This window comes from Talpa occidentalis, unplaced genomic scaffold (genome assembly GCF_014898055.3).
Source record: "Talpa occidentalis isolate TD23 unplaced genomic scaffold, MPIMG_talOcc4v2.1 talOcc4.16, whole genome shotgun sequence".
In the NCBI taxonomy this organism is placed as follows: domain Eukaryota; kingdom Metazoa; phylum Chordata; class Mammalia; order Eulipotyphla; family Talpidae; genus Talpa; species Talpa occidentalis.
The window spans coordinates 37,466,648-37,493,580 of record NW_023601653.1 but is presented as its reverse complement, the minus strand read 5'-3'; the positions used below and the strand labels follow the sequence as shown (position 1 = coordinate 37,493,580).

General features: G+C 41.1%; 1 protein-coding gene across 2 annotated transcripts in view; it reads right to left on the bottom strand.

The window, feature by feature from the left end:
• Positions 1–18,770, bottom strand: part of GRIP1 (glutamate receptor interacting protein 1) — a 694,619-nt gene extending 675,849 nt beyond the window's left edge. The window contains exon 1 of one of the 2 annotated variants that reach the window (XM_054696252.1): positions 18,470–18,770. In XM_054696252.1, coding sequence (XP_054552227.1) covers positions 18,470–18,527 — 58 coding nt within the window. In that variant the 5' untranslated portion in view covers positions 18,528–18,770. The remainder of the gene's footprint in view (positions 1–18,469) is intronic. The other variant, XM_054696249.1, reaches the window with a different exon arrangement.
• Positions 18,771–26,933: the final 8,163 nt, after the last annotated feature.

Genomic DNA, 26,933 nt, shown 5'->3' with positions numbered 1-26,933 from the left:
ACTAATAAAAAGAAAAAGAAAATGTGTAAACAATTCAGATTTACTTTAAAAATCACCTTGTTCTTGGCACACCTTCTTCAAATGTCACATGTAACAAGTACAAAAATTACTTTTTCATTTACAGCAACTGCATAATGGAAGTGAGTGATATGCCCTGGTAGTTGGTGGTAATATAGTCTACCCTTGACTTTTACAAAGTTTTTGCCTCTGGACAGCGGAGAGAAGATAGGCTATCTCTTTCCTACCATGATTTTTCATATGCCAACCCATCTGTCTCACTCATTTAACAAATACTAAATATCTGTAGAGTGCCTTGCACCAGGGCAGGCAGGGTAAACACAGATAGAACTGGTTCAGTGACTGAAACAAAAATATTTCAGAATATCAAATATAAGGTTTTCACTGTAACACATTCTCTAGCATCAACTACATCCTAAAGAGAGGTACATTTTAGCAGAGGTATTTATTTAGAAAATATGTGTAACTCTAGACATTAAAAAGCACTTTCAAGCACCAGTCCATAAATTCCAGTGATGAAGAGAAACTCCCCGTTTTCTCATAGGGTGAGAATAGTTTATTTCCCCAGTTCTTCCTCAACCCCAGAGGGGAGATGAGGATTGATTTGGAACTAAAACTATTCCTATTTCTTCTTCATCTGTAATCAAGATGCTTGAACACATACCTTGAAAGCAGTGGAAAAACCTAAATGTGAACATAACTACCCCCTCGTCTGAAAATCATTCTCTTGCTCTTTGTACTGTTTTGGAACTTCATTCAAAGGTTACTTACGAAGCACCTACTATGAACTAGTATTTTTCTGTGTGCTGGGACGATAGTAGTAATAAAACAGATAAAAATCCCTGCCCTCATAGAGCATCCATTAATAAAACACTAGGCACACAATATATACAAATGAATAAATCTTATGTCATATAGTGATGTAAAGGGGAAATCAAAGCATGAAAGAGTGTTGGGGAAATTCAACTCATCAATCAGTTCAGTAAAGTGGCAGGATACAAAATCAACATGCAAAAGTCAGTAGCCTTCCTATACACAAACAATAAATCTGAAGAAGAAGAAATAAAAAAAACATCCCTTTTGTTATTGAAACAAAAAAAATCAAATATTTGGGAATAAATCTAACAAAAGAGATAAAGGACCTATACAAAGAAAACTATAAAACACTGTTAAAAGAAATAGAAGAAGACACAAAGAAATGGAGAGACATCCCCTGCTCGTGGATTGGAAGAATAAACATTATTAAAATGGCCATCCTTCCAAAAGCAATATACAGATTCAATGCTATTCCAATCAAAATTTCAATGTCATTCTTCAAAGAAATAGAACAATTATTGATGAAATTCGTATGGAATCACAAAAAACCCCGAATAGCCAAAGCTCTCCTGAAAAAAAAAGAAGGGAATGGAGGCATTACACTCCCAGACTTCAAACTATACTACAAAGCCATAATCATCAAAACTGCATGGTATTGGAACAAGAACAGACATACAGACCAATGGAATCGAATAGAAAATCCAGAAATAAATCCACAGATTTATGGTCAACTAATCTTTGACAAAGGAGCAAAGACTATGCATTGGAGCAAAGAAAGTTTGTTCAATAAATGGTGCTGGGAAAACTGGGTCGCTACATGCAAAAGAATGAAGCTTGACCACTACCTCACACCATACACAAAAATCAACTCAAAATGGATTAAAGAACTAGACATAAGACCTGAAACCATAAAATATATAGAAGGAAATATAGGCGAAACACTACGTGATCTGCACATCAAAGACATCTTTACAGACACATCACCCAAAGCAGTGATAGTGAAGGCAAAGATAAACAGCTGGGACTACATCAAATTAAAGAGCTTCTGCACAGCAAAAGAGACAATAACAAAAACAAAGAGAAACCCCACCAACTGGGAGAACATTTTTGCACCCAACACTAATGATAAAGGACTGATCACAAAAATCTGCAAAGAGCTGATGAGACTCAGCAACAACAAAGAAAATAATCCAGTCAAAAAATGGGCACAAGAGCTAAAAAGAAACTTCTCTGAAGAGGAAATGCAAATGGCCAACAGGCATATGAAAAAATGTTCAACATCACTTGCCATCAGGGAAACGCAAATCAAAACTACCATGAGATACCATCTTACACCAGTGAGAATGGCACATATTAAAAAAACTAGCAACAACAAATGCTGGCGAGGGTGTGGAGAAAAAGGAACTCTTCTGCACTGTTGGTGGGAGTGCAAACTGGTCCAACCACTGTGGAGAGCTGTGTGGAGATTTCTGGACCTACTAAACATAGAGCTTCCATATGATCCAGCAATTCCACTCCTAGGTATTTACCCAAAGGACACAGAAACATCAATTCCAAAGAACACCTGCACCCCTATGTTTATAGCAGCACTGTTTACAATAGCTAAGCTTTGGAAACAACCCAAATGTCCAAAAATAGATGACTGGATCAAGAAGATGTGGTACATATATACCATGGAATATTACTCAGCATTCAAAAAAGATAAACACATGCAATTTGCAGCAACATGGATGGCGCTGGAAGGGATCATGCTCAGCGAAATAAGCCAAAAAGAAAAAGAAAAATACCGGATGGTCTCACTCATAGCAGGAATCTAGAAAACTTAAATAAGGGACCAGGAAATGAATAACTATAAGAAAGTAAAAATCAAAATCAACAAAAAACTATGAACCAGAGACAATTTTAGGGGGCGGGGGCGGGAGGGGAGGGATTGGGGTCAGAATGGGGGGGCTGCAATTGTATGGGGAATATAACAATAAAATTTATAAAAAAAAAAAAAATGTAAAATACAAAAAAAAAAATAAATAAAAAAATAAAAAAAAAAAAGCCAAAAAAAAAATAAATAAATAAAATAAAATAAAATACTAAAAAAAAAAAAAAAAGAGTGTTGGGGAGGTTGCAATTTCAAATAAAGTAATAAAGGAAGGCCTCACTGAAAATGTGACATTTATGCAAAGACTTAAAGAAAGTGATAGTGCAAGACATAAAGGCCAAGGGAGGAGCAAGTGCAAAGACCCTGAAACAGAAGCAAACTGGGTAAGACCAATGTGACTGGAGGAGTGAAAGTGAGGGGGAGAGAATAAGGAGAAAGACATGTGGGTAACTGGAAGCCTGGTACGGAGCGCCCCATAGTCTCAGTATGACAGGGAGCCATTCAGGTGTTCTAAGCAGATATGACACATTTTATAAGTATCACGCTGGCTCAAATGGTTGTAAGAACAGAAGACACAGGACAAAAAGAAAACCAGTTCAGGGGATAGCACAATAATCCAGAAAAATATAGAAGATGGTGGCTAGAACTGAGTGGATGTGATGGAGGTAAGTGACAATGATCAGATTCTAGATATATTTTGAAGGTGGAGTTAACAGCATTTTTCTGACAGATTACATGTACAGTATAAAGAAATAAAGGATCCAGGAAGATACTAAGGGCTTTGAAATGAATGAGTGGTAAGATGGATTTGCCTTTTATAAAGAGATGAAAGTTTGAGGGAGAGGATCAGGAGCTTGATTTTGTATTTGTTAGGTGAAAGAGCCATACCTGTTTGACACTTAGAGAAGCTGAAAGTCAAGTGAATAAGGAAGTCTAGTGTTCAGGGGAAAGGACTGGGCCGGAGAAATTTGGAGGTGCAAAGAAGTAACTGAATGACAGCACAAAAGAAGAGGGCATATGAGCACCAAACCAAGCTAATATTTAGTTATCAGGGACCTGAGGAAACACAAAAAGCCAGCAGGAGGGCCAACATGTTGTGACTAATGAGGATGAAGGAAAAGTAAGACAATGTGATAGCCTGGAGACCAAGGGGGTAAAAATGTTACCAGAAGGGTAAGAAGTGAACTGTCTCAAATGCTTCTGACTGGCCAACTAATATGTGATTGAGATTAGCTACTAGGTCTAACAAATTGGAAGTCATCGCTATCTTTGAAGAAGGTGATAGAATGGGGCACAAAAACCTGACTGGACCAGGTTCAAGAGAGAATAAAAGGAACTATTATAGAGTGAATGTAGACAAATTTCTCAAGGAATTATGCGATTAAGAGAAATGGAAAGTTGAGTGACTGGAGTGAGCCTGGATCAAAAGAGGCTGGTTTTAAAGTAGATGAAATAACATCATTATTGTCTGAAGAATGGCGATACTCCAGTGGAGAGGGACACCCATGAAGCTGGAGCCCATCTTGGGGTGCACAAGAGGAATGCTGGTCTTGCATAAGAGGTAACAGGAATAAAAGCAGACTATATGAGCATAGGTCCAAGTAGAAAGTGCTTTTCTAATTGCTTCTACTTTCTAAATGAAATATTGGGTTATCAGAAAAGTCATAATGTATTTTTCTATGTTTTTTCAAGCAAAAATGCATTATGACTTTTCTGACAATCCAACAAAAGGAAAGTTTAAGCTGAATGGAAGGAAAGATATTTAAGATTCGAGGAAAGATGAGAGAAAGGGAGATGCCTGTGATCTAGGTGAACACAGGCACAAATGAGTTGAGGAAGGAAATGCCAACTGCCCACAGCACTCAATACCCATTAGAGATTGGTGATCATGAAATTAATGTAAAACTAGTCAGTCTGAGTGTTTTCTCCAAACTGCACAGGCAAAAAATTAGCTGAGTTTAAGATAAAACCTACAAAATGAGAGTGGGAAGAGGAAATTAAGAGTCCACCAAAGAGAGTGACTATATGATACATGAAAACAATTCAGTTGGGAAAAGGGAAATGAGGAAAGAAGTGGGGTGTGGAATAGCATAAAGGGGGTAGGGTCAGTAGATGTGATATCCTAGTGGGATTGAAGGATTATGGATCAGAGTGACAGAGTGGCAGAGACTGAATCAGAAAGTTGGGTGCTGACTAGAAAGGAGGATGTTTGAAGATGAGGCAAAGGAAGGTCCCGCATAAGGTTTAGGTCAGCAGCTCTCCGGCATGTTGGTGTCAGGATGGCTTTACCGTCTTAAAAATTAGTGACAAAACCAAAAGAACTGAGTTCTGTGGGTTGGGCCAATTGATAGTTAACATGTTAAAATTAAAACAGAAAATAAGAGTGCACAATTATACATTCCATCAGTGTCCAGAGTGTGATGTGTCAGACATCACTGAGCCTCTGGAAAAGTATGCTGTGTACTCATGACAAAACAAGAGTTCAAGAGAGAAATAATGGGGCCTCCCAGTTGAGCGCTGAGCTGCGAAGCTGCCTGCAGCCTCTGCAGTGCCGGTTCGATCCCCGGCCACCAGGCGAGGGTCCCACATGGCGCGCAGACCTCTCCTGCCGCCCGCTGCTCCCCTCAGCAGTATGTTTCATCAATCTGCCTGTTCTGTTCCCCACTCTGGCTCTGGTGAATTCTCTCACCCTCCCGCGTTTCTGACAGTGCCTAGTGTTGTATAACTATTATGGAAGCAGTTTGGCCTAACAAACCCCTCAAAGGCATCTTAGGGAATGCCTGGAGACCAACAGACCTCACACTGAGAACTGTTAGTCTAGAGTGCAGACACAGAAGTGAGTAGCTGAAGTTCAATGGCAGATATAACCATTGAAAGTGAAAAGGACACAAGAATAAGAAACCAAGAAACTGGAGGGACAATTTATATGAATATTGAAATCACAAGAATGACGGAAGTAGGATTGGAACAAATGGTAGTGAGTCGGGAGTTAAAATGGTCCAAGACTGCAGGAAGGTGACTCAGCAAGAGCGAAAAGTGATTTGTGTAGTCTGATGACATGAGATTCACAATTAGGAATTTTTAGAAAAACGGGAAGAACAGTCTGGAAGCAGCAAACATAAGCAAGCAGAACCGTCTACCCTCCTCCCCAGTAGGTAAAAGAAAACTACCACAGCCAGAGCAGCAGAGAGGAAGCAATGCCCTACGGAGAGCCAAGTTTCAATTAGAGCAAGAAGGTGAAGGGAAGGTCACGGAGGAGGCTGAGGGTGGAAAGGATTTTGCTGATGATAATATATTCCAGAGAGTACAGTAGAAGAGGAGATAAAGGATCCAGAAAGAACATTTATCTTTTCATTTACTATCGCTGTGTAACAAGTTCCCCCGTTAGCTGCCTCTAAGAACTAATTAATTGGGGCCTCCCTGGTGGTGCCAGGGGTTAAGCTTCAGCACTATGAAGTAATCCCCAGCTACTACAGCATGAGTTTGATCCCCAGACAGGGAAGTGACCCACATGGTGCAGCAGACCTCTCCTGTCTCGCCCGCTGCTTCCCCTCAGCAGTGGATTTCAGTAGATCTGCCTGTTCTGCTCCCCACTCTGTCTCTGGTGAATCCTCTCACCCTCTGCGCCTCTGGCCTGTACCCCAGTTCTTGTATGCATAAATAAATAAGTCTCAAAAAAAAAAAAGAAAGGCGAGGCCCCAATCCCATAGGATTCATGTCCTCATAAGAGACAGTAGTTTTCTCTGCCCGCCCTTCATGCACCCAAGGAGAGGACATGTGAGCACAGGTGGCAAAAAGAGAACCAGGCCAAAGTTGGCAACCCAAGAGAAAGCTCTCACCAGAAAGTGACCATGATGACATCTTGATTAAGCACTTCTAACCTCCAAAACTGTGAATATAACTGAGAATATAATTTTCTGTTGCTTAAGCCACACAGTTTGTGATATTCTGTATGGAGGCTAGGGCCCTCTTTTTTCAGTATGATTTGTAGAGGCCAAAAGGGTTGAGTTTAAGTCAATGCAGTCACTGAATGCATAGCCCAGATCATACTCAATAATTTTATATGACTGTAAATGATGAAACGAGGGTTACTGTTTGGTGGCAAGACTCTCACATATACAATCAGCATTCAAGTTTGCTCCCAAAGTCAGATGAGAAGCTTTCTCAGCAGAGGCAGCACCACAGGTGTCTGATTCTAGCCTGGCAAATTTTCATTCTCCTAAGGAAAATTACAGCAGGAAAAAAGTGAAAGAGTAACAAGGAAACTAAATTTATATTGCCTTGTTCAAGGTTTTCATGTAATGAAAACGTACTCTGCACACACTAGAAAATTATATATTCAAAAAGAAACACTTGAATTTGTCTGAAAAATCTAATTTTAAATGCCACTCTCTCCTAGTCAACAATCCTGACACTTTTGAAGAGGGTAATGTAGAAATCCTCAGGACTAGTTTGATTTTATGATGCTATGCATGCACTCTTTCTCCATGGATTTATGAATATCGATAACGGGAGAGATAAACAGTTGATATTGAAGATACTAAGGAGGAAAACTATTCACAGATTATATGTCAGAATAAATAAGCTAATATGTACTACATTACTATCTGAAACTTTACTTATGTTATTTCCCACTATTTTGCTGTTTATTCTTAATATACTAACAAGAATATTAACTTTTTTTCAAATGATGAACTGTACCTGAAAAAGACATACACTTTAGCAATTTATGCTGTCACATTCTGCCACTCTGTACATTTCTACTCTGTTTGCTATACTCAACAATTGTAAAAATATAAGAAATGAACAGTTTACCAGTAAAAGCAAATAATTTATTAATTTGAACATCAACTCATACAAAAAGTCTTGAGCCTATCTAGTCATCTCGTCTAAACAGAGGCACTCAAAATACAAAGGGAACCTTTGACATACATCAATATCTATGAGAAAAAGCACATCACATTGGCACTACCCAAGATCAGAAGAAATTACACCAAATCTCAACCTCACACATTTTCTGATGAAATGTAAAAGGTATATTTCTAGTGAAACTATGAAGTAAGAAAAGTTTGACCAGTAGAAGGTATTAGTCAAAGTTATCTGACAGCTTCATGTTCTGTTATCTCTGGGCTATTAGTTCTCTCTTCCTGGATGTCGGGACCTGGAGGGAGGTGCCCCCCTAACAATGGAAACAAGACTCTTTCTTCCCCATTAGCATCATTCATCCTTCTGACTCCCGTCCCTTCCAGTTTTAAGTTTTCAAATCATGTCAGCCACTCCAGGTATCTGGTATAGCAGAGAAAAGGAAGCCAGAACAAAAAGGCCAGATGGAAGTGTCTGATACCTTGCAAGGATTCAAAATTCTTTGCCAAGAGCAAAAGAAGAGAAGAACTAACTCCTGGGTAGCTTTGAAACATTCTGCCCCATGATGCTCATCTCCTAACATGAAGTTCCCCTTTGTGGCAGAGGCAGCACTCAGCAAGGCCTTGGAGCAATGGAAAGGTCCCAGATGGTGCCATAAAAAGGTAAGACCTGAGGGCACCTACCAAGATCCCACAGACTCATCATTCTGGGGAAAATTAACTGTTCTCTGACTCCTAAGAGGGGTACAGAAATGCTGATAGGATTGCTCCCGAGAAAAGCGCTGGGTTTTGGACAAGGAGGTCACTGGCTACAAGGATCTCACAATCAAACACAATGGCAAGGTCCAGGAAGTCCAAATCAGTTGCCAGGATGACATTCAAAGACCAAACAGAAAGAGTCTCAGTCCAGCGGCTACCAGGGCACAACGCCCAGTCACCACACATGCCAAGTCCAGAGTAGTGGACACACTGAGGGTCACACAGTGAATTAAATTCCCTTCATCCAAATGCCATCGTGGGCATGAAGGAAGGGTAATCTGTTAGAAATGAAAGAAGTTACCAGAAAGTTTTCAAACTGGAGATCAGATGTTTTCCATCTTCAGTGGGATTGCAATCTTGAAGGCAATGTGAAAACAGCTACAGAAAATAAATTGTTTCATGTGTATATCTTACAAGTAGTGTATAAGATTTTAAACACAGTCATGACCATCCTTTCCTGTGGTCTGTGGAGAACACCTATCAGGAAACTTTCATTTCCTTTCCATGATCAGATGACCACTGAAAATGGGGGTAGGTGGTTAGAAATTCCTATAGGAATGTGACATTGCCTCAACATTCAAGTCTATGATTGAATGTCTCAATGAACAGGATTTAGGCAAGTTCAGGTATGGTTGGACTCACCTGCAGGAGAGGGGCAGGGAGGGAGAAGGGACAGTTGCACAAAGTGTACTCACTGTGCTATAGGACCACATATCGCACTGGGATAAAAATAATCCTTCACCTCAAAAGTTTAAAAGGCACAAAAATGCAAATCATTGCGCAGCCTAATACTGCTACCAATAGCAATGGCAATAATAGATTTTGTATTTAGGATCACAATAATGCAAAAGACCAATGAAAATAGAAGACTTCATATGTGAATGATGCGGCCATACTCAGGAAAGACCAGATAACAGGTTGTTAAAACCAAAGTTCCATAGGAGTTCTAGGGGGAACAGTGAGGTCAATTTGCACAGCCGCAAGTAACATATTCACACTGCAAGAGGGTGAATTCACACTGCAATAGTTTCAGGCGAACAATATCAAGTCACATGAAATAAATGTTGTTAATTTGAAAGTTATTGATTTTTGGTAGTTTTCTTTGTATTTCACATGTGAAACGTTATGGCTCTGTGGCTATAGAAGAGCCATAAGCATTACGAGTTTACACCTAGTTCTATATAGTACATATTTAAGTAGAGTAATAAAAATAAAGCTGGCAGTGGCGATTTGCAAGAAGTTTCTCTTCCTTAAAAAGATTCCATACATGATTTCAATTTGAGAAGTAATGGTGCTTTGGCTACTGGGCTGAGATCAGAAGCCTGAAGTGGAGAGAAACAGAAACTTAACAGTGGGCAGCAAGGTCTAAGGGGAGAAGCTCCTAACATACTTGAATTACATTTTGGAAGACTAGGAATTGCAATTTTTGTTAAAAAAAAAAAAAGGGTTTCCATTCGTTTCATTTATGAAATAGAAATTATGCAAATAGACCTCTATCCAGAAATGCCCAGCTAATAGACAAGTGTACTTTAACTCTCAATTTTTCAATAACTTTTTGCCTTTATAATGTAAAAATGTAACAATAATAGCTGTCATCTCATAAGGTAACCCCAGGAAGTCACTGTACCAAGATTCAACTCCACAGATGATGAAACCAAAACTGAGGGTGGGTGGCTAGCAGAGGACTTTAATCCAGTTTTACCATTTCGAGTCCAGTATAGTATTTTAAAAATACATTCACAGAGTAATTGGTCATCTTCAAAAAAATAATAATCTTTAAAATCCTACCCAATTCTATTACAAAGAAAGACATTCTATAAAATAATAACTACATTTTTCTTTCAGTTAACAAAAATCACTTAAAATCCCAAATTAGTTTTGGGAAATAAATGCACAAGATAATTGTTTTCCCATTAGGATTAGATAGTATATGAATTCCATATAATTAAGAGAAAAAACTAGAGCACATTAAGCTATCATCATGACCCAGCCTGGGACCCAATCCTCTATATTTTTACATTTTTCTACCAGATCATGATTAAGTTTTTTTCCTACACTTATTTGGGGGAAAGGGAGCAAAGAAAGGCAATATGTGGTGGAAAGAATACCAAGTTCTATATTAAGGCACATGTCTCAAGACAACTCTGACTCTAATCTCTACCTAAACCAGACATGACCTACACTTCCCATGTGTCCTACATTCATCTGCTAAGCAACATGCTCCCACATACCTGTGATGACATGAAACAAGGTGATAACCTTCTATCTAGTCCCCTACCACCCCCCTTCCAATCTCTCTCCTTTCCCATCCTTCCTCGTCTCCAAGGTGACCTTTCAGAGTCTCAAATCTGTTCCCTTCACTTCTCTGCCAGAAGCTCTTTGATGAACTCCTCACTGTCTGATGGACACTATAGGAACTCTTTAATCTGGCCTGCAGTTCTTCCAATTCTGATCCTCTGTAATCTCAACTTCTCCCACTCAATTTCCCCACCTTGAAGGGAAATGCATATTCCTATTCTCACCCCAGATGCATGTTCATATTCTGCACCTCAACTCCTTAGTACACCAAGAGTGGTTCCTGGAATATTTTATTTCACAATGCTTGGAACAACTATCCCCCTTGACTGAATACCTGTCCTCACATTTCTTCCCAACTTTGTAATCTCCCCTTCTTTCAGGTCTTTTAACGCTTCCTCTGTGCCACCTCCTATGAGTTGTCCTCAAAAATTCCTTCTTTCCTCAGCCCTCAGCCAAGTCAATCCCTCTTCTCTGCTTACTCACTACACTAACCAATACAGCATCAGAGGCAATACAAAGTTATCTGGCATGTTCCTGACTCTACAACTATACACAATAATGTCCTTGAAAAGGACAACCATGATTTTCTCATGCCCATTCTCAACATGGCAGTTGCTGCTCAGTAAATGTTTACTAAATGTATGAAATGTGATCTTTGGCACATTCCCTCCACACTTAAGTTATTTTCCTCTTTATGAAAGTCAGAGTAGAATATACCGACAACCTTAGCCTCATAAAGTACTGTTTCAATGCAGCTTTTCGCAAAACACTGAATTTTTTACTTGTTTATGAAATTTTTAAAGAATAAAAACTTCTCATGTAATCATCAGGATAACCTGCAGTATTAAGTTTACAGGGCTTTATTAAGACATAAAAGCATTGTTATTATTTTTCCCCCTGATGTCTTATTTGGTTCCCCTATATTCCTCCTATAAGTGAAACCATCTGATATTTTTCTGTTTCCATCTGACGCAGTTCACTGAGCATAATTCCTTCTAGTTCCATCCATGTTGCTGCAAATGGATTAGTTTATCTTTTTTGATTGCTAAATAATATTCCATTGTGTATATACACCACATCTTCTTGAGCCAGTCATCTATTTTTGGGCATTTGGGTTGTTTCCAGGTTTTACCTATTATAAATAGTGCTGCAATTAACATAGGGGTACAGTTATTCTTTTGAATCAATATTTATGTGTCCTTTGGGTAGATCCCTAAGCATGCATGGGTAAATTAGTGAAGGAAATTCTTTGGGAACTACACCTAAGGGGGGAAATAAAAAAAAGCAAACATTGTTTAAAAATGAACAATGATGTGAAATATATACAAATAAAAAAATAAAATAAAGACATAGAAGTAATGACATTTGCCATTAGTAAGCCCTCAACCACATGCAAAATACTGTCATAAATTTCTCCCATATTTGTTAAACTCACTTAACCCTCCTATGAGGTAAATGCTACTTGTATCAAAATTTTCTTTTTTAAAGATTTATTTATTTAGGGCCTCCCTGGTGGCGCAGCGGTTGAGCGCTGGGTTGCGAAGCTGCCGGCAGCCTCTGCACCGTTGGTTCGATCCCCGGCTGCTCCCCGGCCACCAGAGGAGGGTCCCACATGGTGCGCAGACCTCTCCTGCCGCCCGCTGCTCCCCTCAGCAGTGTACTTCGATCCTTCTGCCTGCTCTGCTCCCCGCTCTGGCTCTGTCTCTGGTGAATTCTCTCACCCTCCCGCACTTCTGACTATATCCAGTGCTTGTATAAATAAATAAATAAATCTTTAAAAAAAAAAAAAGATTTATTTATTTATGCATACAAGAAATGGGGTACAGGCCAGAGATGTGGGGGGGTAAGAGGAGTCACCAGAGACAGAGTGGGGAACAGAACAGGCAGATTGATGGAAATACACTGCTAAAGTGAGCAGCGGTCAAGTCAGGAGAGATCTGCTGCGCCATGTGGGTTGCTCCCTGGCCGGGGATTGAACTAGTGCTGCAGTGCCTTAGGTTGTGCCTTAACCCCTTGCACCACCAGGGAGGCCCCCTACTTGTATCAATTTTAAATCAAAGAAGCCAGTTAATTTTACCTGTGAAAATATGTTCATTCCAGAAGAGTCAGAAGGGAATACAAGGGAATACAATGCCAGACCACAAAAAATCCAGGTTACAAGAGGGTATAGACTTGCTTTTATAGAGGAAAGGGGATTGTTGGGAGAGGCTGTTCTAAGTGAAAATCCATTGGAAGAGAGTGAGAGTACAAGGTGGTGACAACTTCTTATTGGCTGGTCTACAGTACTTCTCATCGGTGAAGCAACTGGTTGCTGGGCAGGATAAATCCTCCTTTGGGACAGTAACATAAATTTCTTCCTGAAATGCAAGGGTACACCCTTCCTGTTGCCGCAAGCAATGGAGGTGAGTGTATACAAGTGATGGCAAGTGACAATGTGTGAGAGCACCCTCTACAGGTCTTCTTCACCCTCTACAAGTCTTCTTGACTGATTTTAGTTGAGGTTTCCTTTGTTAATTTTCATACTTGTCCTCTTCTTTTAAAAAGAGAACACAAGGGCTTTGAAGGGCTTTGAAAAGTTAAAAGTCCACAAGGCTAGGAAGTACTGAAGTAGATTTAAACCCACTGCCATTTAACTTCAAGTATCTTGCTATTAACCACTGGATGGAGTGGTGCTAAGGAAGCCACCCAGGGTACAAGTCATGTCTTCACATTTAACACATGATTTGGTGCTTAAAGTTTAATCGTTGTTGAAATGAAAGGTGGTAAAAAATTCAGCTGGGTGCATTTAATCAACAGGTATGTTAACTTTCCCATAAAACTAACAATACCCTTTGGCTACTGATACGCCTAAACAAGCCTTTTTGATTAAGGAAATCTGTATCAATAGATTTCAATATTTATATTTAGAAAACCATTGAATTTGAGAAGAAATTCATTTTAATAAAAGATTTGAAAAAAGAGATTAAAACTCAGGTTTTGTTTTGCCCTTGACTAGCATTCTGTTAGAGGAGTTACTTTGTATTTCAATTACTCTTGTATCTTTTATTACTAAACTAAAATTGTAATTGAACTGAAAATAAACCAATTGGGCCTCCCCTGATGGCGCAGCAGTTGAGCGCTGGGCTGTGAAGCTGACCACAGCCTCTGTAGAGCCGGTTCAATCCCAGGCCGCAGGCAAGGGTCCTACATGGCACAACAGACCTCTCCTGCCATGCCTGCTCCTCCCCTCAGCAGTGTATTTCGTCAGTCTGCCTATTCTGTTCCCTGCTCTGGCTCTGGTGAATTCTCTCACCCTCCCGCACTTCTGACTGTACCCAGTGCTTGTATAAATAAATCTTTAAAAAATAAATAAATAAACCAATTATATTCTAAATGCCCAAACCATCAACCATCATACAGCATTTAACGTAATGGTTTTAAAGCCATGATTAAGTTCTCAATATCCTTTACCAATATGATATTCATTTTTCTTTGTGAAAGAAACCAATCAGGTTGCAGCAGAAGAGAAAATTATCTGAAGTTTCTATGGTCTAGGTCTTGGAAGTTTTGAGACGGATGTCTTTACTCAGATAAAATGTTGGCATTTTATCACAGTGAAGTATACCTAATTCTTGTTAATTCTTGCCTTCATGGCAAGTACCCTTTGAAATAGGGAAAAATATTTAATTATGTCAAGTTTTTTTTGGAAAAATCATTCACTCAAATGAGTTTAAGTTTAGTCAAATAAGTCTACTTAAAAATATGTTAACCTTTCAATCTTTACAATGAAGAGTTCATATACCTATCTAGGTAAGTCAGTTTGCCCTAAACATACTTTGGAAGCTTTATGCCAGTTAACACCACTAAAAAAAACTCCTCTGATGCATTCATAATGCAAGATTTGGTTGCAACTTATTAAAGTTCTGTCCCAAAAAACCATACGATATCATAATGTTAATGATAAAAACTTAATTTCTAAGGAAATGTAACTTAATTTCTCTTCTGAATTATCTCTTTAGAAATTCATACCCTAAGTCTAGGCTCTTTAACTTCTAACAAATGTATTCATTTTCTGAACCTCAGCTTCTTTATGTGTCAAGGAAATGAAAATACGGACCTTATAGGCATGTGGTATAGACTGTACCAAATAATGCATGTGAAACTCAAAGCACAGCTGACTCTGGATACATTTTGCTGTCTTCTTTTTTCTCCACAATGCTCCCTGGTCAAACCTCAAATTTCAAATTGAACTTTTTGTTAAGCAGGTTTTGTGGGGTAGGGTCGCCAGATCTTGAGATGTGGAAATGAAATAGACCAAGCATGTAATTGAGGCACAACTTTCTTAAGCCTCCTGTGCTTTCTCATAGACGTTTTATAAAGACCAATTCTTTATATCTAAAAAGATCCAAATACTATCATTCAACAAAAGCAAAGCCCCAGACACAATAACTCCTACTGAAGTCCAAAGGAAGATCTCAAGCTGACTTGTAGACCTCCAAAACATGTGAAAAGAACAGAAAGGAGGGAGGAGGGAAGCTGTATAAAAGGCATACATTTCGCTCCGGTGAATATGTGTATATTGAACATATAAACATTTGCTGACCAAAGGTACACACAAACCAGAAGGGAAAATACAAGGCAAAAGACATCATTAATTACCAAGTAATCTATTCCTTAATACTGAGATTTTCCTCAACAACTGTATTCCTGTTTCACACTATCAGCTACTAAGCAGATTAAAACAACAAATTACTTAATTTAATTTGATTGTAAGGAATATTAAATAGAACAGTTTTCAGACTCATTTCTCTTCTCCTAAAACATTTACCCAAAAGTGTATTAGGTGGTTTCTAAATGGGTTGGGATTATCAGCTCAGGCAGAAAATTGTGGTAAGGACAGAGAAATGTGTCCTGAATTTTAATGGTATGTCACTGTACATGGGTAAATCTTAACATATCATGTTGGAAAAGACTGCATTTACTGCAACAACTCAGGTTTCCGTTTCTCTGTTCATCATGGAATGTAGTAATAATTCTTTACTCAATATTCTCTTGAAGAGATCTTCCAGATGAACCCAAGTTAAGAATGGTGTACTGGGATGACATGAAATCATATAGACGGATCAAACCTCTTTTTGCATGTGACAATACCAAGAAAGCACATTCCCTAAATCTGTGGGCTGAGATTAGCATTTTTTTAAAAAAAGAATAATGCTAAGAAATTCTTGCTCAAATATGTGGGCCTTAAAGAAGCTAACAGTCTGTATTAATTTGCATTAAGTTTCAGAGAGAGAGATTTAGCTAAATAAAAACTACATGAAAAAATGTTATGCTAGAGTAGTTTCCATAATGAGTTTTACAACGGTTAAATGTAAATTGGAGATGGGGGATGGAGAATATGGAAAGAGCCATGGTTATATGAACCCCACCAACTTTAGAATTTAATAGTAAAATGAGAAATTGGCATTTTGGTCAATGTTATCCCCAGACAAGATTTAAAATATACTTTTTACCTCTATGTTCATTACTTTCCAAATCAACCTGTGTTTGATCTTTGTTTATATTTAAGAAGAACAACCTAATTCGGAACTAGTTGAATGACTTAAAATTGTAAATTTCAAAGAAAAAAAGCTAAATACAATCATATTTCAAATGCAAACAGAAAACATTGCTCATTACTTTACAATAAAATTCTTCCTAAAATATAAGCCAAACTCAAGCAGTGGTCTCAGAGATATGCATTAAAAGTTACATAGGCAGCTCAGTTAATTTAAATATATATGTATCACACACAAACTTGAAACACAAATATCCCGCAGGCAAGAGATTTTAAAAGAAAGAAAAGGCACATATCTGTGCATTCCCAATGAAGCAGGACCTCAAAAAGAAATGTTACCATCAAACAAAATACCAATTAGAAAAGCATTTATTTCATAATGTAAGCAAGAAGTAAGAAACCTTTAAAGTGAAAAAAGACACCAAGTAACAAGCATCCCCTGTTTTCTGCTATTGGAGAAGATAAGGAAGAACACCCAATTTCTGGCTCGGATTTTTATGTTCTGGAGGAATTTCATTCTTATCTCCACCAAGCAGAAGAGACGATCATCCTTCAAAGTTACCATATATTTCTAAAAGATAAACACATACATCTTGTCACAATCCAAAAATCTACCCATTTCAGCATTCCAATAAAACTTGTTGGCAGCTTTGCATTTTCTTTTTTTTAGAAAACGGATACATTTAACACCAAATGCATTGTGACATTTAGTTGGTAGGACAAACACTCCACGCTTGACAGAATGCTTTCATTTAGTTGCTTGTACCTGGTTACAAATTATTGGGATCATTATTTGCAACCTTTAAGATATGATTTACCAAAGCAAAAAAGAAGCATTGCTAAAGTAGGGGAGGCTTTAGAGTGGGTAAACATAAAGTCACCCACCAGAAAGTGTGCTGGAAAATGGATGCATGAATTTAATAAGGAAGTGCTTTAAAGGGGATGAATTCCCTGAGTCATTAAACAGGGTATAAACCAAAGACAGGTTGTGCCACCTAGAGAAAATCTGGAAATCGTACATTGATTCTTCCGTAGTAAGCGTTATTTCAAAAGCCTGAAACTTTTGGCATGCCCAATAACCAACTCATCAGGCTGCTGGATTAAGCTCCCCTGACAACTCTGCCTTCTCCACGTACCAGACTGGACTCCTCCAGCTTTCCTCGCGCACCCACCCACCAACGCAGCACCATTTAACCTCGGCACCCGCTGTTGCCACAGCCCAAACGGACCGGCACCCTGAAACCCATCCAATGCTAAACATTTTCCTCGAAGCAGGCCGGGTGGGAGGAGCAGGTGGATCTTGGCAGGGTCCCTCTGGATGATAGAGTCACGGCGCACACCCCTCCAGCCCCGTGGGGCCTGTATAGGAAATTCTGGTGCACTCAGTACATCATATCCAGGTTACCGAGCTGAAAACTCCCTGGCCAACCTCTGCACAATCCAAACATGAAATGACCTCAACAGAACCAAGTCTTTAAGGTGCAAAAGGGCTTTAACTTTCCTCTCTACCAGTCACTTCCAAGCAACATGCCCAGCACACTTGTCAGGCTGAAACACAAAAGGTCTACAGGCACCCTAGCATGGAAAGCTACCTCTTACAAAGAAAATAGACAGTAATTATGAAAAGCCCGCAGCCCTGCGGTATTAACTTGACCGTCAGGACTGCGCTGGGGCATAACTCATCTCTGAGGCATCACTCCCAAGCTCAGGACCCCCGGACTAGGGGTCTAGTCTTCCCGGCTCCTCCTCTGCCCCTCGGGATATCTGCGGCAGCGCCCACTTCCCGCCCCCACGCTGCCCTCCACCACCTCCCCCACCTCCTCCTTGCAGAACCTCCAGCAACTTTGGGCTTGGCAGCACCGAGGAAGCCCAACTAGAGGCGGGGACACCGCGAAGGCGGCCGCGGGAGGAGGAGGAAAGTTTGAAAAGTCACTTAAAGCACTGCAGATCCCTCCACCATCACCCCCACCCCCACCGACAGTCGAACCGGATTCCACGTGCAAGCGGGCCCAGAAGCAGCTGGAGTTCCCTCCACGTCCTTCTCCAGAAAACCTTTCCCCAAGCAAAAAGTTCCCTGCTGCAGCACCCTGCCTCTCCCTGTTTCCACCCGCCTGCACCCCCTCCCCCCAAGAAATTTCTGAGTTCCACCGCGCCCCCTCCCTTCGCCCGCGCCCCCGAGGGTGCGGCGCCCCTCCCCCGTCGGCCGGGGGACAGGTCGGGAGGGAGCTGGGGGAGAGGGAGGCACCGGGGGCGGCTCGGGCCGGCACCCCGCTTCCCTCCCTTCCCCCGCCCCGTCGCCCGGCTCACCTCTCTCCTGCTCTTCCGCCTGCAAGCAGATGGGGATATTCTTCTTCCAGCCGGGCATGGTGTCTGCTCCCCGCGCCGGCTCTGGGCTCGCTCTTGCTCGCTCGCTCGCTCGCTCTCTCCGGGGTCGCCGCGCCTCCCCGCCGGCCCTCTCCGGCCGGCCGCTGCGCGCTCGGGGCTGCTCAACGCGGCTGGGGCGCCGAGGCGGCTCCCGGGTACATCGAGGCGGCGCCGCGCGCCCCGCGCTCGCCTCAAACTCGCCGGCGGCTCGGGGAGGAGGCGGCCGGGCCGGGTGGGCCGGGCCGGGCCGAGGGGCTGCAGCAGCGGCTGCGGCGGTGCGGCTGGGAGGCCGGGCCGGGCCGGGGGCGAGGGGCGCGCGCAGGCCGAGCGGGGGGACTGCGGAGCCCCCGGGAGGTGGGCGCCGGCGGGAAGAGTGGGCTTGCGCCGCCGTCTCTTTCCGCTCCTCCTCCTTCTTCTTCTTCCCCTTCCTTGTCTCCCCGCCGCCAGCAGGTGGGACTCGGAGCCGCCGCCGCTCAAAGCTCTGCCGGCGGCAGGACTGAGGCTGCGGGCTCCCCGGGCGCCGCGAGGCTGAGCCTCCCCCGAGACGCGCGCGAGGCTGAGCCGGCACGGAGGGGGCGCGCGCGCTCACACCCTCCGCGCCCCGGGCGGCCGGCCTGCGAGGCGCGCCCGGCCCGCCAGGTACCGAGCCTGGCACCGAGCCGCGGGTGCGGAGCCCACGCCGCTGCTCCGGCACGGCACCCCCTCCTCGCGCCCCAGACCCGAAGTGGCTGATCCACCGGCTTAGGCGCCGACCTCGATGAAGTAGGGGGCAGTGTCCTTCCCTCTAGTCCCACCTCCTCGCCGCTCTCGCCCCCACCACCCTGGTGGCCGCCCCCTCCCCCCAAGTTGGGACTTTGCAGCTATGGATTTGCTAACTTCGCCCTCAACTAAGGGAAATCGCAACTTTCGGGATGGTCAGCACTGGTTCCAGGGATACATTTTCCGGGGGGGCGGGAAGGGCGTGCGTGGAAAGCCTCTTTTGTTTTAAATGAAGCAAGGAGACCTTGACTGCGTGAATATTTGATCGCTGTCTTCTGTGGTATAAGATGGGTTTTATGATCAGGTTTTATATTAGTTTCTACCCTTCACAGGGTATCGGTGGAAAATGAGTAGGGTGGAAGAGAGGGGAACAGCTTGACAGTAGAGCCTGGAAGATTCTGCTCAGACAAGGGGGGAAGGGAGCCTCATTTTGTTTAAAAGGATAATACTAGGAGGGGCTCCTGGCCCTCTTCCAGATGACACTTGGCCGCTCTCTGACGTTGGGGTTATAAAAGCCATCTAGAGCATCAAGGTTGCGGGGCTGGCTGGATCATACCTGTGCCTTCACCTCCTGAGCTCTGATGAGGATTGAAGAATTTCAGGCCCCTGAAGCTATAACTACTGGTTTGTAGTTGCTGGGGACCAACCACTGCACTGTTATGACTCTCTCTGTCCTGCAGTTTATTTTGGCCTCTGAAGGAACTGCAGTTTGCTCTCCCAAACTGAGGCCTTCGGTATTGCCAACCTATTTCTCATCTCCTGTAAACATAATAATACAGTCGATACAGAGGAATGTAATAACTACAAAAGACAGAAAGATAGAATCTTTTTTTTTTTTTTTTTCTGTGCTGCAACATAGGCAGTCTTAGCAGGCTGGGATGTTTGCTCCTGCTGCTGCCCCTTGGCTGGGTGACTGTCTATCATTACAGAACTACCCAGCTGCCAGATAAGTGACTATTTCTCGTATGCAAAGGAGAGACTCAGGCCCAGAAGCTTCAAAGGTAAAAGAATTGAAGGGCTGAATGAAGGACAGAGTCAAACCATCCCACAGGGTTATCTGTAGAAATCCTGTCTGAGCTGCTCAAATCTTCTTTCCAGACTCTTTGAGAAGGAAAATCCAGGAATGCTGCACCTGTCACCCTTAAATGGTCCGCCCTCCATCCAGACATCCAGAAATAAACAAGACTCCTTGCATAGCTTTGTCCTAACCTTGTTACAAGATCTAATCCCACCAACCTAATATGGAGAAGCATTTATTACCCATTGCCACAAAGGGACAAGACTAACCCAGCCCTAAACAGAATGGGTGATTTATGTATATAGGCTTAAGATTTTGACAACATAGAAATGACCATACATTGGCCACACTTGTTTTTGTTTTAATAGTGTTTTTTTATACACATGATTGTTCTAACAAGCATAATACTGTAAGTTGTACACACTGCATGTGAAGTGACCCATACTTCTGTAGCTGCATTGCAATCAGTGGTGCAATCGTCCCTTAGGTGAGTGCCACATTATTGTTGATAGGGTGTTCCAGTTCATGATTGTTAAAATAATAGTATTTTTAGGGCCTTCTTGGTGGCACAAGGGGTTAAGCATAGCACTGTGAAGCTATCTGCAGCCTCTGCAGCACTAGTTCGATCTCCAGGGCATTCCAGCGAGCTACCCACATGGCACAGCAGACCCCTCCTATCTCGCCTGCTGCTTCCCTCAGCAGTGTATTTCAGTCATTCTGCCTGTTCTGTTCCCCACTCTGTCTCTGGTGAATCCTCTCACCCCACCGTATCTCTAGCCTGTACCCCAGTTCTTGTATGCATAAATAAATAAATCTTTTGAAAAATAGTATTTTTTAACTCAGGTAACAAAATTCCTGCTATGTGTTAAAACAAGGCTGAAAGGTAGGGATATAAGAGGAAAATTCAGGTCAATAGCAAAAGATCAAACTGACTGCCCTGTGTGTTAAGGTCATGTATTATTTTACAGATGATACAACTAAGATTGTTAAAGAAAATATTTAGGGATGATTTCATATCTTCACCTCAAAGTACTCATCTAAACACTTGCTCACCATTTGACAATGCTTTGTATCTTCTTTGCACATACATCTAACTCATCAGTTAGGCTCCAAGTCCTGTGAAGAGGAAATATGGCTTCTCTCTTTTATCTCCACAGTCAGGGACAGTAAGTTATCGATGATGGTTGATGTTGATGGTATTTAACCTCACTTGGATTACCCCTAGCATATCACTCCAGGGAAAGGATTCTTTTTTATAACAGTATGAGATGAGCTCATTTGATAATATCAAACCGGGGGAGAAAGAGCTCAATCATTTATAACTTCATCTGATCTATTTGGTTCCATTGCTGAAGTCATCTCATATTCAAAGCATTATACATAAAAATCTATTCCATAGAAGTTGTATTATAACTGGGACCTTTATGAGGAAGATATCTACCAATCAGTAGGATAGCACATATATTCTTTTTCTCCTTTACCAAATGTAAATATCAATGTCCTTTCAAGTCTGTAACTGCATCTAGAACTGTAATGTCTGTTTGTTTCTAGCCATCAGTTCACTTATATTAAGAATTTGTTCTCCTTCTCACCCACCCCCCAATTCTGGCCTACACCTCAGTTCTCCTATGCAAAAATTTTTAAAAATTACAAATAAGTAATACTCTTTTAAAAAAATTGTTGTCCTTTTTTGAACATAAATTCTTCCAAGTTATTTGTATCATCTGAATGGCTTTACAGTCTGTATTTGTCCAAGTCAATGTTTATTTTTTTTTTAAGAATTATTTATGCACACAAGAGCTGGGGTACAGGCCAGAGATGCAGGGGGTGGGTGGGGTGAGAGGATTCACCAGAGGCAGAGTGAGGAACAGAACAGGCAGATTGACCAAAGTACATTGCTGCAGGGAGCAGCGGGCCAGTCAGGAGCAGTCTGCAGCACCATGTGGGTTGCTCCCTGGCCGGCCAGGGATCGAACTCATGCTGCAGAGGCTGCAAATTGCTTCATAGTGCGGTGCTTAACCCCTTGTGCCACCAGGGAGGTCCTCAATGTTTAATTTAAATGAATTATTTTACCTTAGTCAGTGTGCACAGTTGATTGTATAGGTCATAGGTCATATTCCTAAATGTGGTCACACTTGATCTCTTTTTCTATTTATAGTTTAAAAATAAAGGCAAGAAAAGACATGTTCTCTTACCACTGATGTCTTCCTCATCGGGAAGAAAAAGAAAAAACCCATAAACTAAAAGCTTTAATTTTACCATTTGATTGCAGTTTCAAATTTATGCAGATACACTCAGTCCATAAAAGAATTGAAAATGTGCGTGATAGAACAGCTTCCCTTTCGTTTCCTTTGTACACTGACAACTGAGCTTCCAATCTCCTGCTTACAGGGCCTTCACTCTAACAGAGTGTTATGACTTCTTGGGACTGAATTTCATGAGTTTGAGGAGTCCCCCAGGAGATGTAAAATCCCAGCTGTTATTTTGGATTTGCTCCAGGGCCTAAAAACATCCACACTATATTTTTTTTAATCGTGCATTGACTTCTACGAACACACACACTGCATACTAAACAGCCACCTGAAAGTTTCAATACTGCTACAAAAAACTAGCACTCTTTTCCATTGCATGCAGTGAATCTGAAAATTCTTTTAACACCTGATATGCACTCCTAGTTGGGTATCCATGAATTCTTTTAGATGTTATTGACTCAATTTTTGCTGCAAAAACTTCTTTGAACATTTAAAATGAAAGAAGAATCTTCCTTGGATAGTTTGTCTTCTTGAGAAACAAATAAAGAGAACAGAAAGCAAACAGAATAAAGCCAAGTGCTTTTTACCTTAAAATCTTCAGTTAGCAGAATATAACTGGGGAAAAGGGAAATATAGGCAAAGAGGAAGCTCTAACATGAATAATTTAAGTAAAGCCTGTGTGAAGACAAAAAGAAGTTCACCTAAGAAAAATAATAGAGTGTATTTTCAATAGACAGTACAAGATACAACAGTTGGAATCAGAGAGATTATGATGTTAATTTGAAGTGTCATCTTGACTGGGCTATGCAATGCCCAGCTATTTGGTCAAATATTATTCTGGATGTTTCTCTGAAGGTGTTTGTTAATATGATGAACATTTAAATCAGTAGACCGAGTAAAACAGATCGTTCTCCCTAATATGGGTGGGCCCTTACCCTATCAGTTGAGGGCCTGAATAGAACAAAAAGGATGACCCAGTCTGGACAAGAGAGAATTCCTCCTTCTTCACTGCCTTACAATCAGGACATCAGCTTTTTCCTGCCTTTGGACTCAAACGGAGTCATCGCAGGTCTCAAGCCTGCTGGCCTTTGAACAAGAACTATGTCATTGGCTCTCCTGGTTCTCAGGCCTTCAGACTCAGACTAGAACTGTACCTAGTTGTCCAGGGTTACCAGGGGAGTTAGCTGACTGTAGATATTTGAAAGTGTCAACCTCCTTAATCACAAGAGCCACTTCCTTAGAACAAACACACACACACACACACACACACACACACACACCATTGCTCCTGTTTCTCTGGAGAAAACTGATCTAGAGAGTCCTTTATTTAAATCCTGCCTCTACCACATACGAATTCTGTAACTCTTGGCAATTTCTTTAACTTGCCTAGCTCACTGTTACCCATGTTTGAAATGTAATACCTATGCCACAATGTAAGGTGAAGATTAAATAAACTAAAATAGATAAGGTACTTAGCATAGTATCTGACGTACAGTTTATTTTAGTTGGAAAAAGTATTGATGCATTGGGGAAAAGAGAAGTTATACAGAGCAGACTCTTGGGATCCATGGACTGGGCTTTGAAGAATGCAAAAACTCCCTAAAATAGTATGCACAATTTTCTATGTTTGTTTATGATTCTAGACACACACACATTTGGGGATACAAGAGAGTGTATCGTTTTCATCAAATTCTCAAAGAAATGCATAATCCAAAAAGAAAAAAAATGGTAAGAATAAGACTACATACTATACAATTAATTTCTGGTTTTGCTAAAGAATAAGAAGTGTTAATCTAAAAAAAATTTACCTTCCTGAATTAGCTTTTGAATTCCTAATACTCAAGCTCTCCACTCTTTCTTTCCCTTTGCATTCAAATTTTTCATAGTCATCTATACTGCTGACATCCAAGTTTTCAACTCTGATTCACTCTTAAACTAACTGCAATTTCTCTCTGCAAAAGGCATTATCACCATTTCAGACCCCTAGGGCGAAAAACTGAACAACATTTTGACTCAATCCCAAATCCCCAATTGGTTACCAAGTTTCTTCAAATCTGCTTTTGAGATAATTCTGGAATCTCCTTCCTTTCCATGAACCTTGCCCTGATCCATGCCTTTATTACATTTCACCTGAACACCAATAGTCTTTTCCAGTTTCAATTCTTCACCTTTTCTTTATCCCAAGCATCACTGTCTCAAACTTTGTACCTTTCTTTTAATAAAATGACAAAATTCCTCTCTGTTATCTCAAGTCTTTTTTCTTTTTAAGATTTATTTATTTATGCATACAAGAGCTTTAGTAAAGGCCAGAGTTATGGGGGGTGAGAGGATTCACCAGAGACAGAGTGGGGAACAGAATAGGCAGATTGACTGAAATACACTGGTGAGGGGAGCAGCGGGTGAGTCAGGAGAGGTCTGCTGTGCCATGTGGGTAGCTCCCTGGTTGGCCAAGGGAATCGAACTTGTGCTGCAGTGGCTGCGGACAGCTACATAGATTGTGTCTTAACCCCCTGCACCACCAGGGAGGCCCCTCTGTTATCTCAAGTCTTTCAACAGTTCCTCATACCTACTCCATTTAGTCTTCAGCTATGCTGCTCCCTATATCCATCCTCCCTTTCTTCATTCCCTCCCATCTTCCTTCATTAAACTGCCAATATCCCCTTAAGGCCTCTTAATCTTCCATCACTTCTATTCCCTAAACATACATAGCCTTCAAACTTGGATCTTTGCTCATTAGAACTAAAATGGGTTAGGTACCCAAAGCTAAGTGAGGTTGCCTTGCAACTAGCATATCCTGGAGTCAGAATTTGAACCCAGAGCATTAGAGTCCAAAAGTTGCTATCTTTTTACCCTATACTGAACTATGCACTTTCCCACTACCCCCAAACAATATATTTTTTTATATCTTTCAGGGCTCATTCATTTTTTACCTCTTCTTTTTATCTTGTTTTTTCTCATTTCCCTAACCCCTCCAGTATCATATCTTCTCATATAGGCTTATATGTAAGTCTGATCTATCCTACTATACTTCACATCTTTCTAAAGAAGTATGTGCTAAGCAGGCTGATTCTAGAGTAAAATAGTATAGATTCAAATCCATCTTTGTGATCTTATGCAATCCCTTAATTCTCCCTGTTTCGTTATCTATAAAATAGAGATAATAATAAGGTCAATATGAGATCATTATTGGTAGACTAAGTGAGTTAGTGCATATCAAACATTCAGACTTGTACCTGGCACACAAGAGAACTCAATAAATTTCATGTATTACTGCTATTATTATCATCAGACCAGGAAAGTGCCAAATGTGTTTATTCTTCAGGGTGCTTTGACAGACATGAGGCTTCACAAACACAGTGTGTGCCCAGTAGATGTTTGCTGCAAGAATGACTATTTGGAATAGTTTTCATTTTCTGAATAAGTATCCGATGATCACAAAGACATGGTCAATAATGTGGTAGGATATAGGCCTGGCAATATTTCTAATATCTTCTAGGTCAGATGGAGGGCATGACTTTTAAAATTATTATTATGATGAGCAAGAGCAAAAATGACTAATTGAATAGAGAACTAGACATAAATAAGCATTTCATCAAGAAAATTAAATAGATGGTTCCTACCTTCATAGCGAAAAGCTAATAATAAATTCAGGTTTAGCCCCTTGAGTATCTACAAAATTAGAGCAATGAAGTGATTAAGGAAACTGACTTCAAAGGGAAAATTAAGGTAGCTGGCTACATCTAGTATAGATTGGCTAAGCAATGACTAAGAGCTTTCGTGGCTGAAATTCATAAGATCAGTATAAAAGTAAATACCAAAAAGGGAAATGAATTTATCTTGCTGGCAGGTGATAAATAAAAATAAAAGAAGAAAGAAAAGGAAAGTGTTGGTCAAGAGGGAAAATTTAACTTATACATGCAGTTGGTGAATAGTGAAAAACATTAGTTATAAAACATTGGATATCTACATAGTCTTCTGGTTAGTGCACAGATTGATACAGTCCTTTTGGGAAACAATTTGGCAGTAAATAGATAATGCGAACTGAGTATCATTTCTCTAACCATGGTTTTTTTTTTTTAAGATTGATTTATTTATGCATACAAGAGCTGGGGTACAGGTCAGAGGTGCGGCAGGGAGGGTTATAGGAGGGTGAGAGTATTCACCAGATGTAGAGTGGGGAACAGAACAGGCAGACTGACTGAAATACACTGCTGAGGGGAGCAGCAGGCGAGACAGGAGAGCTCTGCTGCACCATGTGGGTAAGTTCCCTGGTCCACCAGGAATTCAACGTGTGCTGCAGAGCCTGCTGATGGCTTCCCAGTGCTGTGCTTAACCCCTTATGCCACTAGGGAGGCCCCCTAACCATGTTATTTTGGGA